The sequence below is a fragment of the Notechis scutatus genome, chromosome 7 (assembly GCF_049901735.1).
Source record: "Notechis scutatus isolate UNSWTSFEM ecotype Mainland chromosome 7, rNotScu1.2, whole genome shotgun sequence".
NCBI classification, from domain to species: domain Eukaryota; kingdom Metazoa; phylum Chordata; class Lepidosauria; order Squamata; family Elapidae; genus Notechis; species Notechis scutatus.
Genome location: NC_142015.1, coordinates 8166313 through 8189377, shown reverse-complemented (window position 1 = coordinate 8189377; position 23065 = coordinate 8166313). Strand labels below are relative to the sequence as shown.

At 38.0% G+C, this 23065-nt stretch overlaps 1 protein-coding gene across 3 annotated transcripts; it reads right to left on the bottom strand.

Moving 5' to 3' along the window:
* Nucleotides 1-837: 837 nt before the first annotated feature.
* Nucleotides 838-22866, bottom strand: CDCA2 (cell division cycle associated 2). Of its 3 annotated transcripts, none has more exons than XM_087969941.1 (12): nucleotides 22521-22866; nucleotides 20976-21466; nucleotides 20124-20257; nucleotides 18245-18359; nucleotides 16204-16394; nucleotides 15247-15337; nucleotides 14068-14267; nucleotides 13880-13943; nucleotides 11919-11989; nucleotides 11513-11617; nucleotides 10295-10484; nucleotides 838-2301 (listed from the first exon to the last, which is right to left on the bottom strand). In XM_087969941.1, the coding sequence occupies exons 2-12, from the start codon at nucleotides 21343-21345 to the stop codon at nucleotides 1439-1441; spliced, it is 2394 nt and encodes a 797-aa protein (XP_087826067.1). In that variant the 5' UTR covers nucleotides 21346-21466; nucleotides 22521-22866; the 3' UTR covers nucleotides 838-1438. The 3 variants fall into 3 exon arrangements, with proteins under 3 accessions (XP_087826067.1, XP_087826069.1, XP_087826068.1); XM_087969943.1 differs by having other exon boundaries at nucleotides 838-1935; XM_087969942.1 differs by having other exon boundaries at nucleotides 14068-14261; nucleotides 22521-22715.
* Between the last annotated feature and the right edge of the window lie 199 nt (nucleotides 22867-23065).

Here is a 23065-nt window from a genome sequence, read left to right as displayed (position 1 = left end):
TGAGTTGGCTGGCTATTGATTTTATACTAAAATCATATAATTATCACAATCTGTTCAATTCTGATTGGAGTTACCAAGATGTCCTATTTAGTCTCACATATTTACACAAGCACAGAGTTCAAGTGTCTATATGAGAGATCATCTTGGGGGAGCAGAGTTTCATAGTGAAATGTTTCATTTCTCAAAGTCTCAATTTCAACTGCAAAGACAAAGGACAGAATAGAAGGGAAAGTTCTCTGTTAATGCTCTAATGAATTATTCCCAGTCCAAATATTCCATAGCAGATAGTCTACTCTCTATCAAAATCTTTAATTAGAAATGCTAGTAATAAAACCAGAGACTTCTATACATTGCAAGAAAAACTCAATCAACTGTAAGGAAGAAAGCTTGCATGTGCATACAGATAGTCCTCAACTTACAATCACAATTGGAATCAGAATTTCTGTTGCTGAGCAAGGCAGTTAAACGAGTTAAGTCAGATTTCATTTTTTTGTTATGGTTGCTAAACAAATCACTGCACTTGTTAAATGAATTATGTTGTCATTAAGCAAATGCAGCTTTTTCCATTGACTTTGCTTGTCAAAAGCCGGCTAGGAAGGTTACAAATGGCAAACACATGACCTTGAGATGTGGTAATCCCTATAAAATTTTGGCCAAATTTAGATCATGTGACTGAGGATATTGCAAAGGTCTTAAGTGTCAGGACCAGCCATAAGCCACTTTATACAGTGCCACTGTAACTTTCAACAGTCACTAACTAAATGATTTTAAGTAAATGACTATCTGTAACAGATCAAAGAAAGCATTGTCTCAAGAAATAATGCAGCACGACAAAGAATTTTTCTACATCTTTATATAGCTGAGCATCAGCAAACACATCAAGATACTTCTGGCACTATAGATTTTTCTAGAAATGCAAACTGTAATCAGGTTATCTCTGTTTTGAGAAGTACTACATGTCTGTGCACAGGAGACAATTGAGGTTAGAAAAAAAATAGCTCTCAGCCCAGCATATTTATTTTAAAAAAATAGAGAAGTCTTTTGAATAAAGCAAGGCTGTCCAACCACAAATGAATCCCTCTCCCCAAGATCACAGCACTGATCAAAAATACGATTAAAAAAACTTTACTTGTAAAGCCACTGATAGGCTAAACTCATCCATGTAAGATGAGACTAACACGAGGGCAGGTTAATTCAGTTTGATATGGGAACAAAGCTATTTGGTACATTGTACTTTGTCCTAAAAAAGGCTCATGCAGTCAATATATATTGTTTGCACGTCAACATGTTATGTGAATATTTCAACTGTGCATTGTTAGCTGAATTTAGCTTTGTGTCCCTGTGGCTAGTGACTTTTGCTAAGTAATACAATGTAAATTCCCCTGCATTTAAATCTTTCTCTCCCAGTAGAGGAAAAACGAAACTATGCTTGAAACAGTTAATGTTCAAATTTCATGTTGCCCTTCTGGCATTTGTCCAAATTTTCCAAATGGGAGGCAGATGTGTTTGACTCCAAACCCACAACAGGGAGCTGAGAGCCTTCAGATGCACAGAAGCTCCTTCTTCTTCGTCCATAAGGGTTACTCACGGTGTACTTTGATTCTTGAGGACCAACAGAGGACAGTCGCCTTTTGGGGACTTTGCAAGGGATCTCAACCCAGGCAAGGCCCTCACCTTCTGCATCTTTCTGACCCCTCATGCTGCGTCTTACTTTCTTTGTTATATTCCTGTTTTCCTCAAAATGGTTTAAAAGTGCAATGTCATCTGCTGTCCAAGGACAAGATGGCAACCCGTCCAGGTTTCCTCCAGGAACACCAGGGCTGTTTGACTTGGTGCCCTCGGGGTTCAGAAAGTCTTCCGTCGATTTTCTGCTGATTCTTGGGTTCCTTTCAAAGCTCACCCCGTTGCTTTCACTCATTACTTCCGCTGCAAAATCTACAGTGAAAAATGAATTTTCTTTAGCCTTGATATTTTTAGTAGGTCCACAGATGTTCGGTAACTCCACCAGCTGCATTTCTGTCCTACTTGATAGACAGTCCCTTCCTACCACCTGTTCATTTCCATTTAAAGAACTCTTTAGTTTTTCAGGAGAGATTTTTTCGGGCACATATCCAGGAAACCATTGCTTTCCATTGTTTAGAGCAAGTTCTTGAAGCTGCACAGATGAACTCGCTAAGCTATCTTCTTCCTGAGGGCTAGAAGGTTGATCATGGCTGTCCACTCCTACAGCATGAGGTAGATTCGTTTTGTTTTCCACCATGTCATCGATAAACTTAGCATGCAGGTCACTTAAAGAATCATCTAAAACAAAGTTTCAAATGAACAAGTCAGAATGTTATTTCATCTAGTTGTGCTAATCAAGATTTAGCACAAGGTACTCAACCCCATTGTTTTAAACTAAAGAGATTTTGTCTTATAATATCCTCCTCCTAGCTATTTTCACCACTAGCTATGAGAGGTTTAACATGCTATATATATATAGTTTTGTTCTTTTACCAAAGTCAGTTCATTGCAATCGGGCCCTTTTTGAAATAACTTCCTGACTTATGCCTTCCTTGTTTACTTTTTTTTCTTTTAAAAATGTTTTATTATCCTAGGCAAGCAGTCCTGGGTCATTCAGTACTTTATATTCATTTACTAGTGAATGTAAAGTATATAGAGGGAATCCTTGACTTATAACCATATGTTTAGCAACCATTCAAAGATACAATGGTACTGAAAAATGCTGCTTACATCAAGTTCTCACACTTATGACTGGGTCCTTACGGTCACGTGATTGTGATTCGGATGCTTGGCAACTGGCATGTATTTATGATAGTTGCAGCAGGATTACACGATCACTATTTGCAACTTTCCCAGACTAGAACGGACAATTGTCACAACCAACACGCTGCAGCCATTACACCATGGGCCAACTCACTGTGGGACAATTTAACAATTCTATTTAATTATTCAAAATAAATAAAAATTAATTTTTGCCATTCACATTTCACTCTGTCCCTCCTTTTGCATCTTTTCTTTAATGATTCTATTCCATCATTTCTTTGATATTAGTAGTGAGTTGGCCGTGGTGAGGTGGACGCAGCGAATTTTCATAGACCTTTCCCAGAGAACTTCCAACAAAAAGGTCAACAGAGTGGAGGGCGGAGCTGGCGTCGCGACGATACGGCATGCGATCTTGAAGGTCTGAGATCGCTGCCGATATCTTTGCTCCTGGACAGTCCAAACAGATCTAAACCATCCCGAAGAGATGGTGAATGTAAAGAACGCATCCTGTCGATCCCAGGGATATCGCAAAGTCCCTGGTTAGATCCAGGAGAAGCTCTTTTTGCCAGCAGCAAAGAGGCAACCATTAAAGCTGCTGAAGTTGGGACAGCTCCGAAACGGAGGAGAACGGAGAGAGAAAGTGTGCCGGTTTGATGAGAATTTTTTCTTTACTTTAAGATTTGAAAGGATACCCTAAGGAAAAGAACGAATCTGTAAAATCTTAGACAGAAGTGATTAAGCGGCGATTTTAAACGGGAAGTCAAATTAATTTTTTCTTTTTTTTGCTGGACTCTTCATATATGATTTTTTACTTTGAACTGGACTAGTCTTTTTTTTTTCTTTTTTGTCTCTTCTCCTTTTTGTCTTTATAATATTTTAGGCTAAAGATTCCCTTTTAGCTTTTTTTTTCTAAATCCCTTTTCCCTCTTTAATTAATGTTTATTATATTTTGTTTGGAAAAGGAGGGGGAAAGTGAAAGCAGAGGAAACTTTGTAACACTGCCAACTAGAGGCTTAGAAATATTGTTTCTTTTTCTCTCTCTCGACCAGACAAAGCTGAGAAAGAATTCAGACTTCTTTTCAAGGACTTTGAGCCTGTCTGATAAGATAGAGGGAACAGCATGGAAGAGTATTATTGCAGGTGCTCTTCTGGGTTTCTATCAGTAGCTGAAGTCTGGTGTTGAAGTATACAGAAAAAAGACGATAAGACTCTAGAGAAGAGAGCTATAAAACTTAACAAAAGTCTTGGATAACTAAATAGGTGCAGTGTGTTCTTTTTCTCTTTTTTAAGCTGGGTTATTCCTCACACCCCCTCCTTATCAGCTTATTATTTGTAATAGTCATTTGGATCTTTGGCCTTTTGGAACTTGCTTTTGTCTTTCTTTTTGCTTTTGGAGCCTAATTTTTACTTTTGCATTTCATTTTAAAGGACAAGTCTTAGTATTAATGGTTTTTTTAAGGGAGTAGTCTTTTTTCTTTTTTCTCTCTCCCTCTCCTGCATTTTTTATTTACTTTAAATATTGGTTTTCTTTTTGTAGCTTCCTTTTTTTTGTATACCTTTTCATACCTGAGACTTTTCAATAGGATTACGGTGTTGAAGAACCTGAAGAATTTCTTTTTTTTCTTCTTTAGTTTTTTACTTTTTATTTTTCTGCCTCCTACAAGATTTAACAATTTTTTCCCTTTTTCTGTTTATGGTTTTTTTTTTCTTTTTTTGAGTTTTTACTGCTATTTAAGTAATCGATTGGATTAAGGTATACAAGAACCTGAAGAATTTTTTTTTAATCTTGCTTCTTTTTTCCACTATTTTTACTTGGAATTACAATTGATTATTTCATGAGTGGATTAAGGTCTAGAAGAACCTGAAGATTTTGAATCATCTGAAATGAGCAGGAAACTAACAGCGGCTGGTTCTTCAATTCCTACTTCTTCCGCTCAATACAGACGATGTTATAACAAGAAAAAGAACAGGAAAAGGTGATGCTGCAGATGATAATGCAAGGAATTCAAAGCATACAAACAAGAACAGAGAATATTGAAAAGAGAATAGAAAAAACTGATGAAAAGGTGGAGAATATTCAACAAATGATGATGAAGTATGATGAGAGATTCCAAAAAATTGAAGAAGAAGATAAACAAAGAGATAAGATTGGAGATATTGATGGCAGATTAACTGTGGTTGAACAAGATAAAAGTGGGATGCTGAGATGGAAGATGGACAGATCAGAATTTTATTTCAGATTCCAAACCTAGAGGAAGAAAAGAGACAAAACTTAGCTGTGATAATGATAGAAATCTTGGCTGAAGCTCTGGAAATAACCAAAGAGAAGATGATGGATGGAATAGATGAGGTTTTTCGAGTCTTCACAAGATATGCAAGGAGAAATAGCCTACCAAGAGAAGTTCACATCAGATTTACAAAGAAAGCCATTAAAACGCAAATATTGCAGGTGGCAAGAGAGAAAACATTGAAATATAAACAACGCGAACCAAGAGGTGAATTACAGATGGTTGATTCCAGAAGGTTTAATGTTCACGTGGCAAGAACAGAGACACAGAATTAATTCAATTGAGAAAGCTGAATTATTTTATACGGAATACTTTGGAGGGAAAGAGGAGGAGACAGAAAAAGAAATGTCACTAATTGAATTCCAAGAGGACTGCCAAATAGTGACTGAAAAAGAAGAAGGTGCAGTAGGTGGAAAGGTGGAAGCTAAAGAACAATGTGAACCAAGATCTACGAGAGCTGCTAAACCTACCTATAAAGTATAACCATGGAAGAGGAAAAATTGATTACAATAAACATAAACGAACTTAATTCAGCTGTTAAAAGAAGGAAAACTTTCCATAAATTAGAGAAATTAAAATTTGATATAATCTGCCTACAAGAAGTACATATTAAAAAGCAACATGAACAACTGTTGATACAGCCAAAGTTAGGGAAAATATTTACTTCTTTGACACAATGCAAAAAAAGAGGAGTGGTTTTATACATTAAAGATATTATCCCAGCAAAATTGATTCATACGGATGACGATGGAAGATTATTAATGGTGGAAATAATGGACAATAATATGAAAACACTCCTGATTGCAATCTATGCCCCGAATGACAATCAAGAAGAATTTTATAGAAAATTACACATGAAAATAATTGAACTGGACTATGCTAATATCGTTATGATGGGAGACTTTAATGGAATTGTAGACAATAAATTGGACTATACAACACAGAAAACAACAAAGCAAAACAGAAAGACTCTCCCTAAATCCTTTTTTAAAATGATAGATGAAATAAATTTAAAGGATGCATGGAGAGAAAGAAATGCTAAGACTAATCAATACACCTTCTATTCAAACAGACATTTATCATGGTCCAGAATAGATATGATATGGATGTCAACAGAATTGTTCGCTAATATCCATGGTCCAGAATAGATATGATATGGATGTCAACAGAATTGTTCGCTAATATCCAAGAAATAAATATTGAAACAAGTACTTGGACAGATCATAACCCAATGACAATTAAATGGAAAGGACAAAGAAGATCTAGATAGACGTTAAATAATACTATACTAAAAGAAAAAGACTTCATACAAAGGATGGAGAAAGAATTGGCTTTTTTCTTTAAAGAAAATAAAAAAGAAGATACATCAATGCAGAACGTATGGGATACAATGAAGGCATATGCCAGAGGCTTGATAATAGACTATACAAGGAAAAGAAATACCATGAAAAGACTAGCCTCTAAGACATTAGAGGATGAGTATAAACGACTTGAAAAAGAGTTACAGAAAATGCCACAGAAAAAGGACATTAAGTTAAAAATGGATATAATTAAACATAAAATGGGATTAATGGAAAAAGAAGAATTAGCAGAGAAAATCAGAGGTGCAAAACAGAACTATTTTGAAGATGCAAATAAACCAGGTAGATGGTTAGCATATAAACTGACAAAGGAGAAAGAATCAAGGAAAATATTGCAGTTAATAGATGATCAAGGCCAAGTTTGTTATGGAAGTAAAGAGAAGAAGAAAATTATACGAGATTATTATGGGAAACTATACACACAAGAGAATATTGATGATGAAAGAGTACTTACAGAATGCTAATCTACCCCAGATACCTAAAGAGATTGAAATGATGTTAGAAAGCAATATAATGATGATGGAGTTAACTGAAGCACTTAAGAAGCAAAACAATGGAAACGCACCAGGCCCAGATGGACTTCCAGTGGAATTTTACAAAATACTACAAGAATTGTTAAATCTTCCATTGCTAGAAGTTATGAATGAAGTTATGTTAAAGAAGAAGATACCTAAATCATGGTCAGAAGCTTATATTACACTTGTCCCAAAAGAGGAGGCCGACCCATTACAAATCAAGAACTATAGACCTATTTCCCTACTAAACGCAGATTATAAAATTTTTGCTTCAATATTGGCAGAAAGACTTAAAAAATACCTAAATAATTTTATTCACCCTGATCAAAATAGATTTCTGCCAAAGAGACAAATTAAAGACAATATGAGAGTAATCTTGGACACTCTGGAATACTACAAGGCACATCCTGAAAAACAAATGGCTTTGATATTCTTAGATGCACAGAAGGCATTTGACAATGTGAATTGGCGATTTATGTTATTACAGCTGGAACAGATGGGCTTTGGTAAAAAATTTATTCAAGCTATAGAAGTTGTATATGACAAGCAAACGGCAAAGGTAATGATAGAGGGAGATTTGACGGACTCTATTGATATAAGAAAAGGAACAAGACAAGGGTGCCCACTGTCACCTTTGTTGTTTGTGTTAACCTTGGAAGTGCTAAACAGATATATTAGAGATGAAAAGGATATAAAAGGGATGAAAATTAAAAAGGAAGAATTCAAATTGCAAGCATTCGCAGATGATCTGGTTTTCATTTTAGAAGACCCACTAGAAACAGCATTAAAATTGATAGAAAAGATAGAGGTATATGGGAAGGTGGCTGGTTTGAAAATAAGTAAAGACAAAACAAAGATTTGACAAAGAATATGTTATTAAGACAAAAGGAAGAATTGGCGGATGTTTTGAAAATCCAGGTCACATATAAGATCGTACTTGGGGATACACTTGACAGCAAGATGTAGCACACTAAAAGAGAATAACTATATTAAACTCAAGCAGCAGATAGCGCTAGATTTGGCGAAATGGGAAAATTTACAACTGCCATTAATAGGGAGAATATCAACAATCAAGATGAATATATTACCCAGAATTTTATATTTGTTCCAAACAATTCCAATTAGGCTTGGAAAAGATTATTTTGAAGATTTAAATAAAATTGTGTTGAAATATACATGGCAAGGTAAGAAAGCGAGAATAAAATTAAAACTTTTGCAAGATGCTAGAATAAGAGGAGGATTTGGTTTGCCTAATTGGGAGTTGTACTACCAAGCTACAAATTTGATGTGGGTTAAGGAATCGATAACATTAAGAAATGCTAGATTGTTGACATTAGAAGGACATGATCTGTTGTTGGGGTGGCATGCTTTTTTATGGAATAAAGGAACTAAAATACAGGGGTATTTTAGAAGGCACTATATAAGGGAGTCTCTGTAGTTAAACTGGGAGAAGACTAAAAGGCAATGTTATTTGAAAATTCCAGTCTGGCTGTCGACTATTGAAGCATTTTCTTATCCTATAATATACAAAAAGGAACAAACAGTTAGATATGGTGAAATATTGAATGGAAAGGGTGAACTTCAATCTATGCAAAAATTAGAGGAACAAGGTATAAAGATGAATTGGTTTTCATATGCACAAATACATTCTAGATATGATAAAGATTCTAAAACAGAAGGTTTCTATGATAAATTGACTAATTTAGATAAGATTTTGACAGGTACTGATGAAAAGGTGATCAAAAAATTGTATGGATATTTATTAGAAATCAAACTAGAAGAAGAACAAGTCAAAGAAACAATGATTGCTTGGGGGAAGAATTTCGGATATGGGATTGATCTAGAGAAATGGCAAAAATTGTGGTCTCAAAATTATAAAACGACAATGTCAACAGCATATAAAGAAAATTTGTATGTTTTACAGGTGGCATTTCCCTCCAACAAGAATAGCAAGAATGTTCAAGAACAAATCTGAAAAATGTTGGAAATGTCATCAGATACCTGGCTCATATTACCATATGTGGTGGATGTGTGTGGATGCCAAAAAATATTGGACCAAAATCCACACATGGTTGGAAAAAATGACAAAAAAGCATATAGACTTGAAACCAGATATATTTTTATTGGGAATTTTACCTGAAATATACAGTAAAGAATTGAAATATTTGATTGTAAATGTATTAACAGCGGCTAGGATCATATTTGCTAAAAACTGGAAAAATGAGAAAATACCAACATAGGAGGAAGTTATTGAGAGAATATTGGAATGTGCTGAAATGAGTAGATTGACATTAGAAATCAGAGAACAAGAAGATAAACAATTTTATAAGACTTGGGATCTATTCTATCAATGGTTAGACAATAAAACATGGTAATGAAATATGTAGACTTTTAGAACATAATGAATATATAAAGATGTATTTTTTTATTATATCTACAAAATGATTATAGGATAGATTTGAGATAATATGAACGGTGATAAAACAAATTAAGTAAAATATGGATTATCTTGTAAAACATGCATGAATAATAGTATAGTCAAATGATTAACAATGATATTAATGTATTTAGGAATATTTGATTGATAATACGAGAACATATACAATGTAATTGTAAGTGAAGACTATGAAGTGGAAGCACAAAACAATTGTAAACCAACCGACACACTGTATGTATATATATATATGGAAGATGGCTTGATGTTTTTATGTTGTGTTTGTCTAAGTTTGTCTTAAAAACAATAAAACTTTTTTTTTTAAAAAGGTCAACAGAGGAAGCCAGGTTTGCTTAATGACCACATCAAAAAAAGGGGGGTGAAATCACGAGGCACCTGAAAACCCTTTTACAACTGCGTCACTTAGCAATACAGAAGTTCATGTCCTAATTGTGATCATAAGTCAAGGACTACTTGTAATGCATATGGCTAAGCTATTTTAAATAGACTGGCCAACACATCCTAAGACTTTGTTGGTGGAAACAGATTTGCTTATATAACAAAATCTCCATTATGTATGGGTATAATTCATGTTTGTTTGTTTTCTTTTCATTGCCAAATGAAATAAATCCATGATGCTTAAGAGAAAGAAGGTGCATTTTTTAAAAACTCTGCTCCAAAGTAAAGATAGACAAAACAAACAACATAGACATTACTATTTATCGTATATCTAAACAGTCGTCAGTAGTTCTATTGCAATTGCAACGAATTATAATGTCCACCCACATTGGACAGAATTTTAGTTCCCGTCTCTGACGTTTCATTATTTTAACTTTGTCTGTGATCTATTCTAACATAGCAACGAAAGGAGCTTTGTTAATCCACTAGTTAAAGAAAAAATGAAGAAAGGCAGCCTGTAACTTTACATACCTGAGGTGGAAACATTTAAAGTTGGTGTATTTGGGTAAGAGGAACGAAAGGAGGCATTTTCTGTTATTTCTAGGATCGGACTTAAGAGAGGTTTCTTCAATATTCTCTCACGTGGCCCGTAAAATACTTTCTGCTCCTCTTTCTTCTTCCCCCTGCCCCTCCTTTTCCCCGCCGCTTTGGGTCGGACTGCCTGAAAATAAATGGAAAGAAACTCCATAAATTCAGTGCTAAAGATTGCCAATATTTCTAGGCACTTCGTTATGGATTCAGAAAACAAATTTATACATGAAATCATGCCATGAAGGGGCTTGGCTTTTTATCTTACTTTCTTCTCAACCTTATCACAATAAGGATTAATATGATGTACAGTCCAGTTGACTTGAGTTGTAGCAAAGGATATAGATAATAACAGAAGATAATAAACACATGTACATGGTACAGGTAGTTCCCCACTTACAACTACAATTGAGCCTGGCAATTACTATGACCTTTGTTTATGGTGGTGGTTAAATGAATGTTGCAGTCATAAAGTGAACCCCTTATGTGCTGTGCTGTGCTTTTTTTTTTTTTTTGCTAAATCGGAAATAGCTGGTGGTTTCTGACAATAACATCATAAATCGCGGTCAAGTGGCAGGGCAGTGCAAATGGCTATAAATGTGGGCCGGTTATAAATTGCCCAAAATGCAATCAAGTGACCGTATGGGTCCCCCTCCCCAATGTCAGGACTTTGAAACTAGATCATAATAAGTAGCTTGCGGGGAAGGGTGGGTTCCATTGTGACTTTAAACGGTTGCTAAGTGACCGAGTGTATAGAGGCCCCTTACGTTTTCCAGGACAGCCCCGCGGGCTGGATCTGACCACATCGCTGACCTTGTGTTTGACACCCCTAATCTAAGGCATGAAAACTGGCCAGGTGACCCTCAGCCCAATTCACTTCACAGGTTTGTTGTTGTGGAGAAAACAGGAAGGAGTATGAGATATACTTGCTGCCTTGAGTTACTTATAAAAGTGATAAAGATGGGATGTAAACAAATATACAATAAACAAAGTATTTAACAAATGTATTTTTTTTAAAAAAAATCTGACTTATGAAAATGTGTGAAGCCAACCACCATAAATACCACCATGAGAGTTGCCTTGAGGAGAGATAGACAGCAAACAAACAACAAATAAATAAATGAATCTAAACTACATACATCTATAATGTAAATTACTTACCGGTTTTTTTTTGGATTTGGTTGAAGTTTTGGCTTTCTGCAATTTGCTGAGCTGATTCTGGCCTTCAATTTTGGTTGCAAGATTTTTTTTTGCTTTCACTACACACTATTGGGAAATATCTGTATTAAAAAATAGGTCCTGCTCCCATACATAAATTATAGCTTACATATGGAACTATAAAAACCGAAGTGTGCACAGAAATAGTACCATACAACTTGGGAATTTTCAGAACAGAAGAGATATGCAATAGATTTCATATTATCATCTATTAAGCATTTGACAAATAGCCATAGTGAAAAATAAGTATTTCAAAAACAAGTATCTGTAAAGTGAATGGAAACTTCCAGAAAAGCTGTTCATTTATGCCTGTTAATCAACTTATGAAATATTCCTTTTTTATTTATACCTTCCTTTTATCAGAGTTTCGAGCAGTTCTAATCAAAGGAGCGTGGTGGTCAGGAGAATTATTTTTTCTTTCTAAAGATGAACAAAAGTTAAGTTAGGCACAAATCTTTGGCTCTTATTTCAGCAAGATATATGGTAATTGTTTATTAAATTAAATTTATTAAATTAAATGCCTTGATCTCATCTTCTGCAATAGTTTGAATTCAATTTACGGAATACAAATTAAAGAACCCTTTTCCAACAGTGACCACAACATGATTGACTTTTGTCTCAACATACGTCCACACAAAAATCAACACAACAATGTGATCCTCAATTATAACTTCAAAAAAGGTAACTATGATCTTATAGACAATGATCTCTCATCCCTTGATTGACAATTTCTATTCACTGGATGCAATACTGTAGAAGACCATTACAACATATTTTTACTTGAAGTCAAAAGAGTCATCAAACTATATGTACCAATAACAACTCCCAAAACCAGAAAAAAACAAATTACCCATAACAATAAGGAAGCTTCAATCCAAAAAGAAATCACTTTGGCGGAAAAACAAATCTGATCACGTTGCCAACTTCAGAAGCCGATACAAAAATTTATGCCACCAGATAAAGACTGAATGCACATTAAACAAGAAGAAAACCTTCTACGCACCAATTCCACCCGCGCTTTCTACAATTTTGTAAACAACAAACTAAAAGACTCAAGGTCCATCCCATCCCTGAAAGGACCAAATGGTAAAGACTGCAATGACGACACCATTAAAGCCAACCTCTTTAACACATTCTTTGTCTCAGTATTTGTAAACAGCAATGGATCATGCCCAGTATTTCCTAGTCGAACCACAGACAACTACAACGATCTAATACATATTGATTTTACAAAAGACAATGTTGAAAAAGTACTGCGCAATCTAAAACCATCTCTATCTATTGGACTGGACGGAATATGTGCCTACTTCTTAAAAAAGCTATCCAGTGCCATAGCCGAACCTCTAAGCATAATCTTTGAAAAATCTTTCAGGACCAGCTCCTTGCCAAAACTATGGTCATAAGTGCACCAACGTGCCTACCGTCCCTGTCCTATTGTTTCTTTTATTTTTTTATTTTTCTTATATGTATCCATGTGTTCATAACTATGTTTTTACTTATACCTATTCACTCGTAAGCAATTGACAAACCAAATAAATAAAAATAAATAAAATAAATAAATAAAAGCATGTACTATTTTTAAGATCCAAGGGCAGTTTAAAATAATATATATATTAAATAAGGAAATAAGAGAATGCAAACATTACATAGCGATAATGGTTAGGAAAGAACAGCATAAGAAGACAAGCTTTAAGAGATGCCTAAGGCACACATGAGGGGTAATACGGGGTAATGGTTAAAGCACCAGGCTAAAAACCAGGGAATTGTGAGTTCTAGTCCAACTTTAGGCATGCAGCCATTTGGGTGACCTTGGGCCAATCACTCTTTCTAAGCTCTAGGAAAAAGGCAATGGCAAACCACTTCTGACATCTTGCCAAGAGAACTGCAGAATTTTGTCACATGGTCTCCAGGAATCAAAAGTGGCTTGTTGATGCACTCAAACACACATGGCACATACTGTATGCACATGGTACAGCACAACACAAAGCAGAGGCTATTCTGTGAGACAAGTATTGCTGCTAAATTATTTCTACATCAACACCAAAAAGCAGTTTTTAAGTTATTGTGCAGAGGGTAAGTTCCCTGGTAGGCGTATAGAGTTACCTATTTAATCAACCAATTAGCCATTTCAACTGCCAAAGAAATTCAAGGTAGTATGCTATAATAAAAAAATAAAATAAACACACTCTTAGGAAACCTGACCCTATTCTGTTTAGGGTTTTATGTATTAACATTAATATTTAGAATCTGGTTCTCTACCAGATTGATACTAAAATACAAATTGTAAAAAATATAGGAACATGTCTTCACCTTCAGGGCCAAAAGATCCAGTACATATCGGTGTGGCCATTTCCCCTGATGATCCTTGAAGATCCTTTAACAAGAAAGTAACATTTCAAGCATTGAAAGACCTGATGAAGGTTCTTTAATTGGTTCCAAGGTATTTACTGAAGATTTGCAAGAGAAAATAAATGTATAGTTAACCATAAAACACCAACCTTCAAGCCTTCTGATACGATTTTGACTGGTGTTTTCTTCAGAACAGAACGAAGGGAATTGGGAAATGAATGGCCTTTTCCCACAGGCGTAATGGGTGGTTTGCTTTCATCAAAGATTTCAAAGCTCTGCTTTTCTGAAAACCGAACCTTCTTATTGCTAGGTTGGGACGTGTCGTTTCTGCTCAATTCTCTGTCTTCACCTCCACAGTAGAACAAAAACCACATTGCAAGCAATTATGACAACACTTACTCAATGATAATAAGCCAGAAATAACTCCACGGAACATGGGCCCATTGCCTAAAATAAGGTTGTCCCTTTGCTCTGCAGCTTATAAACAAGTGCTTAAAAATTTGTGATCAGCCTTCATGCTGCATTTAAATTCAATAACAGTAAACAACTTTTGGACTCAGGTGACTCGAATCTAGTGTACAGCTTCCATCACTACACGCAGTAACATAATACAGGTAGTTCTCAACTTACAACTATCCGTTTAGTGACCTTTTGAAGTTACGATGGCACTGGGAAAAAATGACTCACATGACCATTACAGCATCCCTATTGGTCACGTAATCAAAATCCAGGTGCTTGGCAACTGACTCATGACAATTACAGTATCCCAGAGTCATGTGATCAACTTTTGTGACCTTCTAGCAAGCAAAGTCAATGGTAAAGCCAGATTCACTTAAAAATCATGTTACTAACTTAACTGCAGTGATTCACTTAACTGTGGCAAGAAAAGTTGTAAAATGGGGCAAAACTCACGTAACAAATGCCTCGCTTAGCAACATAAATTCTAGTCTCAGCTGGGTTGTAAGTCGAGGACTACCTGTACATGAACATTTACTAATTCGTTGTTATTAAGCAGCCATTTCTAATTGGGCATCGCTGAAGATATTGATAGGAACAACTGCAGATGTTGTTGAATATATTTGTGAAGGGGGCTGTTTCTAAGAATCGGTGGGATGCATTACCTTGCAAAGATAAGTCAGAATTCAAAACTATTTGTGTACTACTTTCCTATTTGTGGCCAATATTCCAAAAGCACAATTAACGAGACTTGCTATAAAATCAATCATCATCAAAATGGATACTATTGTTGTCTTTGCTTTCAACCAGAAAGAAAATCTACACACCTTTTTGTATTAAAATAAAGTCTAAACATGCAAGTTTGTTCTTACCACTTTCACTCTTTGATATGCCCGTACTTGGAGTAGCTACCAAAGACACACCTGTAGATTCCACAGCGTTCGCTGGTGAGACCAGAACGGCCTGGGAACACACAAGTCAAGTTTCTATTCTGACACATTATTTTAGTTTTAATAGATGATGAACCCCTTTGGGGTTTGGGGATGTAGCCATTCAAAACAATGCAGAAAAATTATTAGGAGTGGGGAAATAGAAAGGCTGTTGTGCTACCAGTCCATCCAGTGGTTGTTTGGCTTCTAAGATGAAGGCCATAGGAAAACTTAACAAAAGGAAATCTGATTCATTGTCTACGCGTCTATTCCATGTAATAACTGAGACTATATATATTTTTTACATTTTATTTATACATTTTTCTTCTTTAAAATACATAAGCGCTTAGTAAACAGTGTATTGCGTGGATCAATTTACTTATACAAAGTATTAATAAAATACTAGTAATAATAATAGTAATAATAATAATAACAACCATAATAATAGTGTTTTCTTATATATAGTAAAATTCTTGCATCATTTACTTATAAATATCAGTAATCTTTCAAAGATAACTGAGACTGTCAAAACAGGTGCGCTGCTCAACGTATGGCAAGAATAAGCAGGAATCAATTGGTCAGCCCCTATGAGATGAGCTCCATAGGCATATTGTATGAATTCAAAGGCAAACAATCATTAAAGCAACTACTGTTCTATATAGTCTGAAGCTACTAAGAGTCTATACCAGTGTTTCTCAACCTTGGTAACTTTAAGACACATGGACTTCAATTCCCAGAATTCCCCAATCAGCATAACTGGCTGGGGAATTCTGGGAGTTGAAGTCCACATATCTTAAAGTTGCCAAGGCAAAACATTGATCTATACATATTGTATAGGGAACACAGTTGGCAAAGTCATACAACTCTACCTAACTCTATAGAGATATCTATAATTCATACCTTAGACATAACATTTGTGCCAGACAGAAGAGGCTTCCATGATGGAAATTTGGGACTGTGCATCTGGATATCTACTGATATACCTTCTCCGTTCATACATTTATCAGTTAAGTTTTCTTCAAAAGCATTATTCATATCCTCCGGAGACCATGTCTGGCTCAATGTTGATTGCTCGTGCAGTCTTGTGTTTGCTGCATTCAACACAGGTGTAAACATTACTAAATAATACTCATTGTAAAGGACTGAGTTTTTTCAGCAATACAAGCTTCTACTATGCAACTCATCATTCAGTTTTTCTCACTGTAATATCCTTCACCTCCAATATATATACACTGCTCAAAAAAATAAAGGGAACACTTAAACAACACAATGTAACTCCAAGTCAATCACACTTCTGTGAAATCACTGTCCACTTAGGTAGCAACACCGATTGACAATCAATTTCACATGCTGTTGTGCAAATGGAATAGACAACAGGTGGAAAACAGAGGCAGTTAGCAAGACATCCCCAATAAAGGAGTGGTTCTGCAGGTGTTGACAACAGACCACTTCTCAGTTCCTATGCTTTCTGGCTGATGGTTTGGTCACTTTTGAATGCTGGCGGTGCTTTCACTCTAATGGTAGCATGAGACGGAGTCTACAACCCACACAAGTGGCTCAGGTAGTGCAGCTCATCCAGGATGGCACATCAATGCGAGCTGTGGCAAGGTTTGCTGTGTCTGTCAGTGTAGTGTCCAGAGCATGGAGGTGCTACCAGGAGACAGGCCAATACATCAGGAGATGTGGAGGAGGCCGTAGGAGGGCAACAACCCAGCATCAGGACCGCTACCTCCGCCTTTGTGCAAGGAGGGACAGGAGGAGCACTGCCAGAGCTCTGCAAAATGACCTCCAGCGGGCCACAAATGTGCATGTGGCTGCTCAAACGGTCAGAAACAGACTCCATGAGGGTGGTATGAGGGCCCGACGTCCACAGGTGGGGGTTGTGCTTACAGCCCAATACCGTGCAGGACGTTTGGCAGAGAACACCAAGATTGGCAGATTCGCCACTGGCGCCCTGTGCTCTTCACAGATGAAAGCAGGTCCACACTGAGCACATGTGACAGATGTGACACGGTCTGGAGATGCCGTGGAGAACGTTCTGCTGCCTGCAATATCCTCCAGCATGACCGGTTTGGCAGTGGGTCAGTAATGGTGTGGGGTGGCATTTCTTTAGGGGGCCGCACAGCCCTCCATGTGCTTGCCAGAGGTAGCCTGACTGCCATTAGGTACTGAGATGAGATCCTCAGACCCCTTGTGAGACCATATGCTGGTGTGGTTGGCCCTGGGTTCCTCCTAATGCACAACAATGCTAGACCTCATGTGGCTAGAGTGTGTCAGCAGTTTCTGCAAGACGAAGGCATTGATGCTATGGACTGGCCCACCCGTTCCCCAGACCTGAATCCAATTGAGCACATCTGGGACATCATGTCTCGCTCCATCCACCAATGCCACCTTGCACCACAGACTGTCCAGGAGTTGGGGGATGCTTTAGTCCAGGTGTGAGAGATCCCTCAGGAGACCATCCGCCTCAGGAGCATGCCCAGGCATTGTAGGGAGGTCATACAGGCACATGGACGCCACACACACTACTGAGCCTCATTTTGACTTGTTTTAAGGACATTACATCAAAGTTGGATCAGCCTGTAGTGTTTTTTTACACTTTAATTTTGAGTGTAACTCCAAATCGAGACCTCCATGGGTTGCTAAGTTTGATTTCCATTGATAATTTTTGTGTGAGTTTGTTGTCAGCACATTCAACTATGTAATGAACAAAGTATTTAATATTTCATTCATTCAGATCTAGGATACCATACATACATACACACACACACACAATATATATATATATATATATATATACATATATATACATATACTATATATATATATAATGCCAGATAAAAGCACATTTTGGTTAAAATATTCTGTACTCCTTTAACAAATCTTCTTTGTTCAATAATAAAATGCTTCTTATAAATGAGATTAGATGTGGGTTACTTACAAGTAGAATGAATATGGACTGCCTTTTCTTCAGTTTCTTCGAGGGCTTTAAATGAGGATTGGAAGGCAGCTATTTTGTCTTTCAGCAACGTGTTCCGATCTTGACAAGGGCTGGACTGCTCAAAATACAAGGAAATATCCAAATAGGTATATTATAAAATAGTTTTCCTCTACTTCCCCATATTATGGCAAACTTGAGAAGTCTCTAAACCAGGGGTCCCCAACCACCGGGCCGTGGACCGGTACCAGTCCGTGGAACATTTCCTACCGGGCCGCCGGTTTGCTGGGCGCCACCATCTTGTTTGACGAGAAGGTGCTTCCGGGTGAGCTTTTCCAGTTGGAAAGCGGCGTTTGGGTCCTGAAGGAATCCTCGCGCCTTAGTTTCATCGAAGGGGGGGGCTTCGAACGAAACTAAGGCGCGAGGATTCTTTCAGCACCCAAGGCAAGGCGAGCCAAGCGGCTGTCCCGAAGCGAAGCCCATCGACAAAGGTACAAAGGAGGAGTTGAAGGTGGCGGGGAGAAGCGGGGGACAGCTGGCTGGCCGGTCGCTCGGCTCGCCTTGCCATGCGTGCTGATGCCAGTACCGGGCTTCGGATCATTTTGTGATGCCGGTACCGGGCCGTGGCACAAAAAAGGTTGGGGGCCACTGCTCTAAACAAATTTACTTATTTTGAACAATATAGAGGGTTTGCACTATGCACATCTAAATATTTAAGTTTTATTTCAGTTAAAGTGTCACATTATTACTTAAAGTCTGCTTTATATACATATACATATGTATACGCATGTATGCATGCATTTATGGTAGATTTTAAACAATTGTTGATTGAATAAGCTATATTTTGCTGGCTTTATCTACAACAGGGGTCCTTGGGTCCACGACTTAGTACTAGGCCTCAGCCACTTGTTACTGGACCGCAAAAGTGGTGGGTGAATGCACACGTGCAAAGCTGCGTTTGTGATAGCAGTGTGCACATGAACGCAAAACCATCCCCATTCGCCATCCCACCGCAAACAGTCTGCCAAGCAAAAAAGACCTCTGATCTTCAACGTTAAATTAGAAGCCATAATACAGACCCTTATCTAGATATACAGATACACCAATGCACACATGTATGTATGTATGCATTTATTTATTTATGGGAGATAGATTTTTTTACAATTGTCGGTTGATAAACTACATTTTGCTGGCTTCAGCTACAACATTAAACTGTAATCCCTGATATATGGATCTCTAGAATTAGGTTCGTATGCTATCCTAAGGGAAAATTGAACGAACCAAGTTATGGCTTTGTACAAAACCCAAATCCAGCCAGTGAAGCATAAAATGCAGTTGGATACACCAAGACTTCTGAAATGCCTTTCAGTTCCAGAGCAACAAGGGATTAACTTCTGTCAGCACCTACTTGGAAAAGACTTCCTGCATGGAAGCAAATACACCATCGCCACCCAGTGGCAAACTGAAAGTTTAATAATCCATCAATATCCGAACTTGCCTCTTAATAAAAACTCCAGAATAGATCCCTGTTAAAGCTAGCAATTGAATCTTCAAAGCATGACCTTCTCATCAGATGCTTTTAGCCTATGCTATATTTCAGAAATGCATCAATACTTCTGTGAAAACACAGGCTTCCAAAACATTTTGTCAAAATAGCTGAACTAATTCCCCCCCAACTGGATCTGATTGTATCATCCATGTCCAACGTGGATAGAGTTACCTGATCTGGGCTACAAAAAATCTATTTCTTTTTTCTTTCCTATCTAGCAGTTATCTGGACTTTTGCTTCCCAGATATTAATCTTTGCTCATTTTGACCTGAAACATTTTTGCACTCTGCTGGAAAAAAAAAAGATTTAATGTTCCTACTCCACCACACTTACTTGTGACAAATTTTCTTGCACCTTCATTCTCCTTTGCCGAGCAATATATTGGATGAGATGGTTATTTTCTGGAGAACCTCGTGCTCCAATTGTAGACCGTCGTCTTAATTTTTTCAATATATGCTTGAATTCCTCTAAAACAAAGGCAGGCTATAAGAAACACCCAATGAAGATAACACAGAAAAAGCAATTTGAAAACCCACTTTCATTGAGGGAAAACCTTTACTATTCTGCTTTGTTTGGGGATGATAAGAGTTAAAAAAAAAAACCACAACACGTTCTTACTAATTTTCCTAATTCAGTCAATCTTTATGATGTGGTGCTCTCTGAATTTAGGTGTTTGTTTTCAGGCATTTCAATAGCCTGTCCTGCCATTGAGATTAGGATTGACTCTGGACAGACTCAGTCAGAATTTCAACTGGGCAACTAGAGATAAACCACATTCACACCATTCAAAAGGGTCAGTTAAAATACTTAGAAAGAAAACCATCCTCCCCAGAATCTGATTAGGGATCAGCTCCAGAAAATCAAGCAGAAAGCTATCCTCTAATCAAGGAGCTAAGAAAGAAACTGCACCATCATGGCAGAGCAAGAGACTGAATATAAAAAGGCAGCAAACCCTACACTCACATGTACTGATGACATCACCCAGTTGGGTAGTAAATCTTCTGCAAGCAAACCACCAAACTCAGAGTGCAAGAAGAACTCCACAGTTCATCCCTGAACTAGATATTCTTTTCTATTGGAATCCTAATTCCGCTGCGTGGCAGAGAGCCATGAACATATTACTCTTCAGAATGCCACCTGCTTGATGGTATTTTCTTAACCATCCCTGATGTTCATAATTCTTACCTTTATTCTGGCTTGTAAACAACTCTGGATTACCAGTAATTTTATAATCAACTGCCATACTGTCAGACAAGCCTCTAGATGGAGTAACTTGGTTGCTTGCAATTTCAACATTTGTAGATTTTCTCCTGGGAGTTGTTAAATCATCTGTATCATTCATGATGATAGGGGGATTGTTTATCCGGGTGCTTCCCAAACTCTCAGAAATGGCACTGCTTCTACACAAGTTTGCTGCTGGAGCATCTGATGGACCACTTGTGAAGAGAAAGTCCATCTTCTTCATGCTTTTGACTGGGTTTCCACATCCCAAATACAAGTTGGGTTGTGTATTGGAACACTCGGAAAGTACCTTTTTAGTATTCTGATTCTCCATTGGGAATGACTTTGCAGCTGTCAACACATTAGTGATATGGCTGCTTTCTTGAGAAATAGTTCTGTCTTCAGATTGGGACTTTTAAGCAATATTGTACTACAGAAGTCTGGATATCTTTCTTCTAAAAGAAAAGGATAATGTTAGACAAGGCAGATAGCTAATCCATGATCAGCTTCATGATTAATAGTCTTCAGGCTTAGGAAGTCAAAGTTCAACAAGGCATAAAACAGGCAAAATTCTCCTCCTTTCCTCCTCCCTCCCCAGGGAGGGTCAAAGTTTCCAATGCCCTCCTTGCTTCTATGGTCCAAGATGCCTTTTGCATGGCAATTATCTTGTCTGTAGTAAGTCTCCCAAACCAAACTGGGACATTTTACAGCTCCCAAATCACCTCTAGCCCTTTGGTTGACACGAGGTCATTTGGAAATTAGAAATCAAACGTAAATGAGTGCAACTATCATGCACGCAGTACAGCTGCATTGCTTTTATTATTTTTTTCCAATTTATCTATGTGCATGCAGGCCTTCACAGCCGTTGGATGGCCCCTCCACAACAGTCCCAGTTTCTCATGTGGCGCGCCTGGGAAAATTAATTGCCCAGCTTATCTCAGACCATTGCAACCCTGGACCAAGAGGGTGTCTAAACTTCTGCATCTGCCACACTCCATCTTGCACATCTGCACACCACTGCACATCTAATGGGAAACGTGCACTCCCAAAGGGTTTGCTTTCTCCTTCTTAGCATATGCAAGGAATGCCTAGAACAAGAGTCTTCAAACTTGACAGCTTTAAGACTTGTGGACTTCAACTCCCAGAATTCCTCCTCCAGTCATGTTAGCTCAGGAATTCTGGGGTTGAAGTCCAAGTCTTAAACTACTAAGTTTGAAGACTCTTGGTTAGTCTCCTGTGAGCTGGGGGTTGGACTAGAAGACCTCCAGGTCCCTTCCAGCTCTATTATTATACATTGTAAATGTTTAGGGCAGGGGTCTTCAAACTTGACAGCTTTAAGACGTGTGGACTTCAACTCCCAGAATTCCTCCTCCAGTCATGTTAGCTCAGGAATTCTGGGAGTTGAAGTCCACCCGTCTTAAAGTGGCCAAGCTTGAAAAACACAAGTCTAGAGCTTCGCTATCATAAATTTAAATCCTTCGAAGCTTTCAGGGCTGCTGTTGGGCTTACCGTAAAGTACGCAAAAGGATGCGCCCTCGGTGCGCTAAAGCAACCGATCCGGCCACGCCGACTTCGGCGCTCACGAACCGCCGCCGCCGCCGCCGTCGAGCCTCCGCTCGCGCCCTTCGTTCAAAATATGTTTTCACCTCTTTGCCAGAGCCGTGTATCCCTCCGCCACACGGAGGAGGCGTCTCCTCCTCTCCACTCAAACCGAGTCCGAGACGGTCAACCGGCCTCGGATACGGAACCCACTGGGGATGCCTACCCGCTCCTCCGCCGCTGAAGGAAACGAATCAGGAGGCCAGTCGCGGATTATTTTTCCCTCCCCCTCCCTTGGAAGAAATCCCAGCCCAGCGGATGGGTTGTTCGTTCAAAACCATAAAAGAACGGTTGGGAGATCACGTGATACCGGCCTGGCCAATGAGGACCGAGGCTCGCCTTTCGGAGGGGAGGAGGGCAAAAAAGAGGAGAGTCTGCCTCGACAGCTCGCCTGCCCCGCCCTTCTCCGTTAGGCCCCGCCCCCCTCTGCCTCTGAAAAGCAAATCGCACGGACG

What these genes read in the sequence shown, in the direction of transcription:
- CDCA2 (XM_087969941.1), bottom strand. Translation starts at nt 21,345, where the DNA reads ATGGAGAATCAGAATACTAAAAAGGTACTTTCCGAGTGTTCCAATACA. An exon ending in TGCAAGAAAATTTGTCACAA is followed by an intron (nt 18,360 to 20,123) that starts GTAAGTGTGGTG and finishes TATTTTGAGCAG; the next exon opens with TCCAGCCCTTGTCAAGATCG. An exon ending in GCACAAATGTTATGTCTAAG is followed by an intron (nt 15,338 to 16,203) that starts GTATGAATTATA and finishes GTGTGTTCCCAG; the next exon opens with GCCGTTCTGGTCTCACCAGC.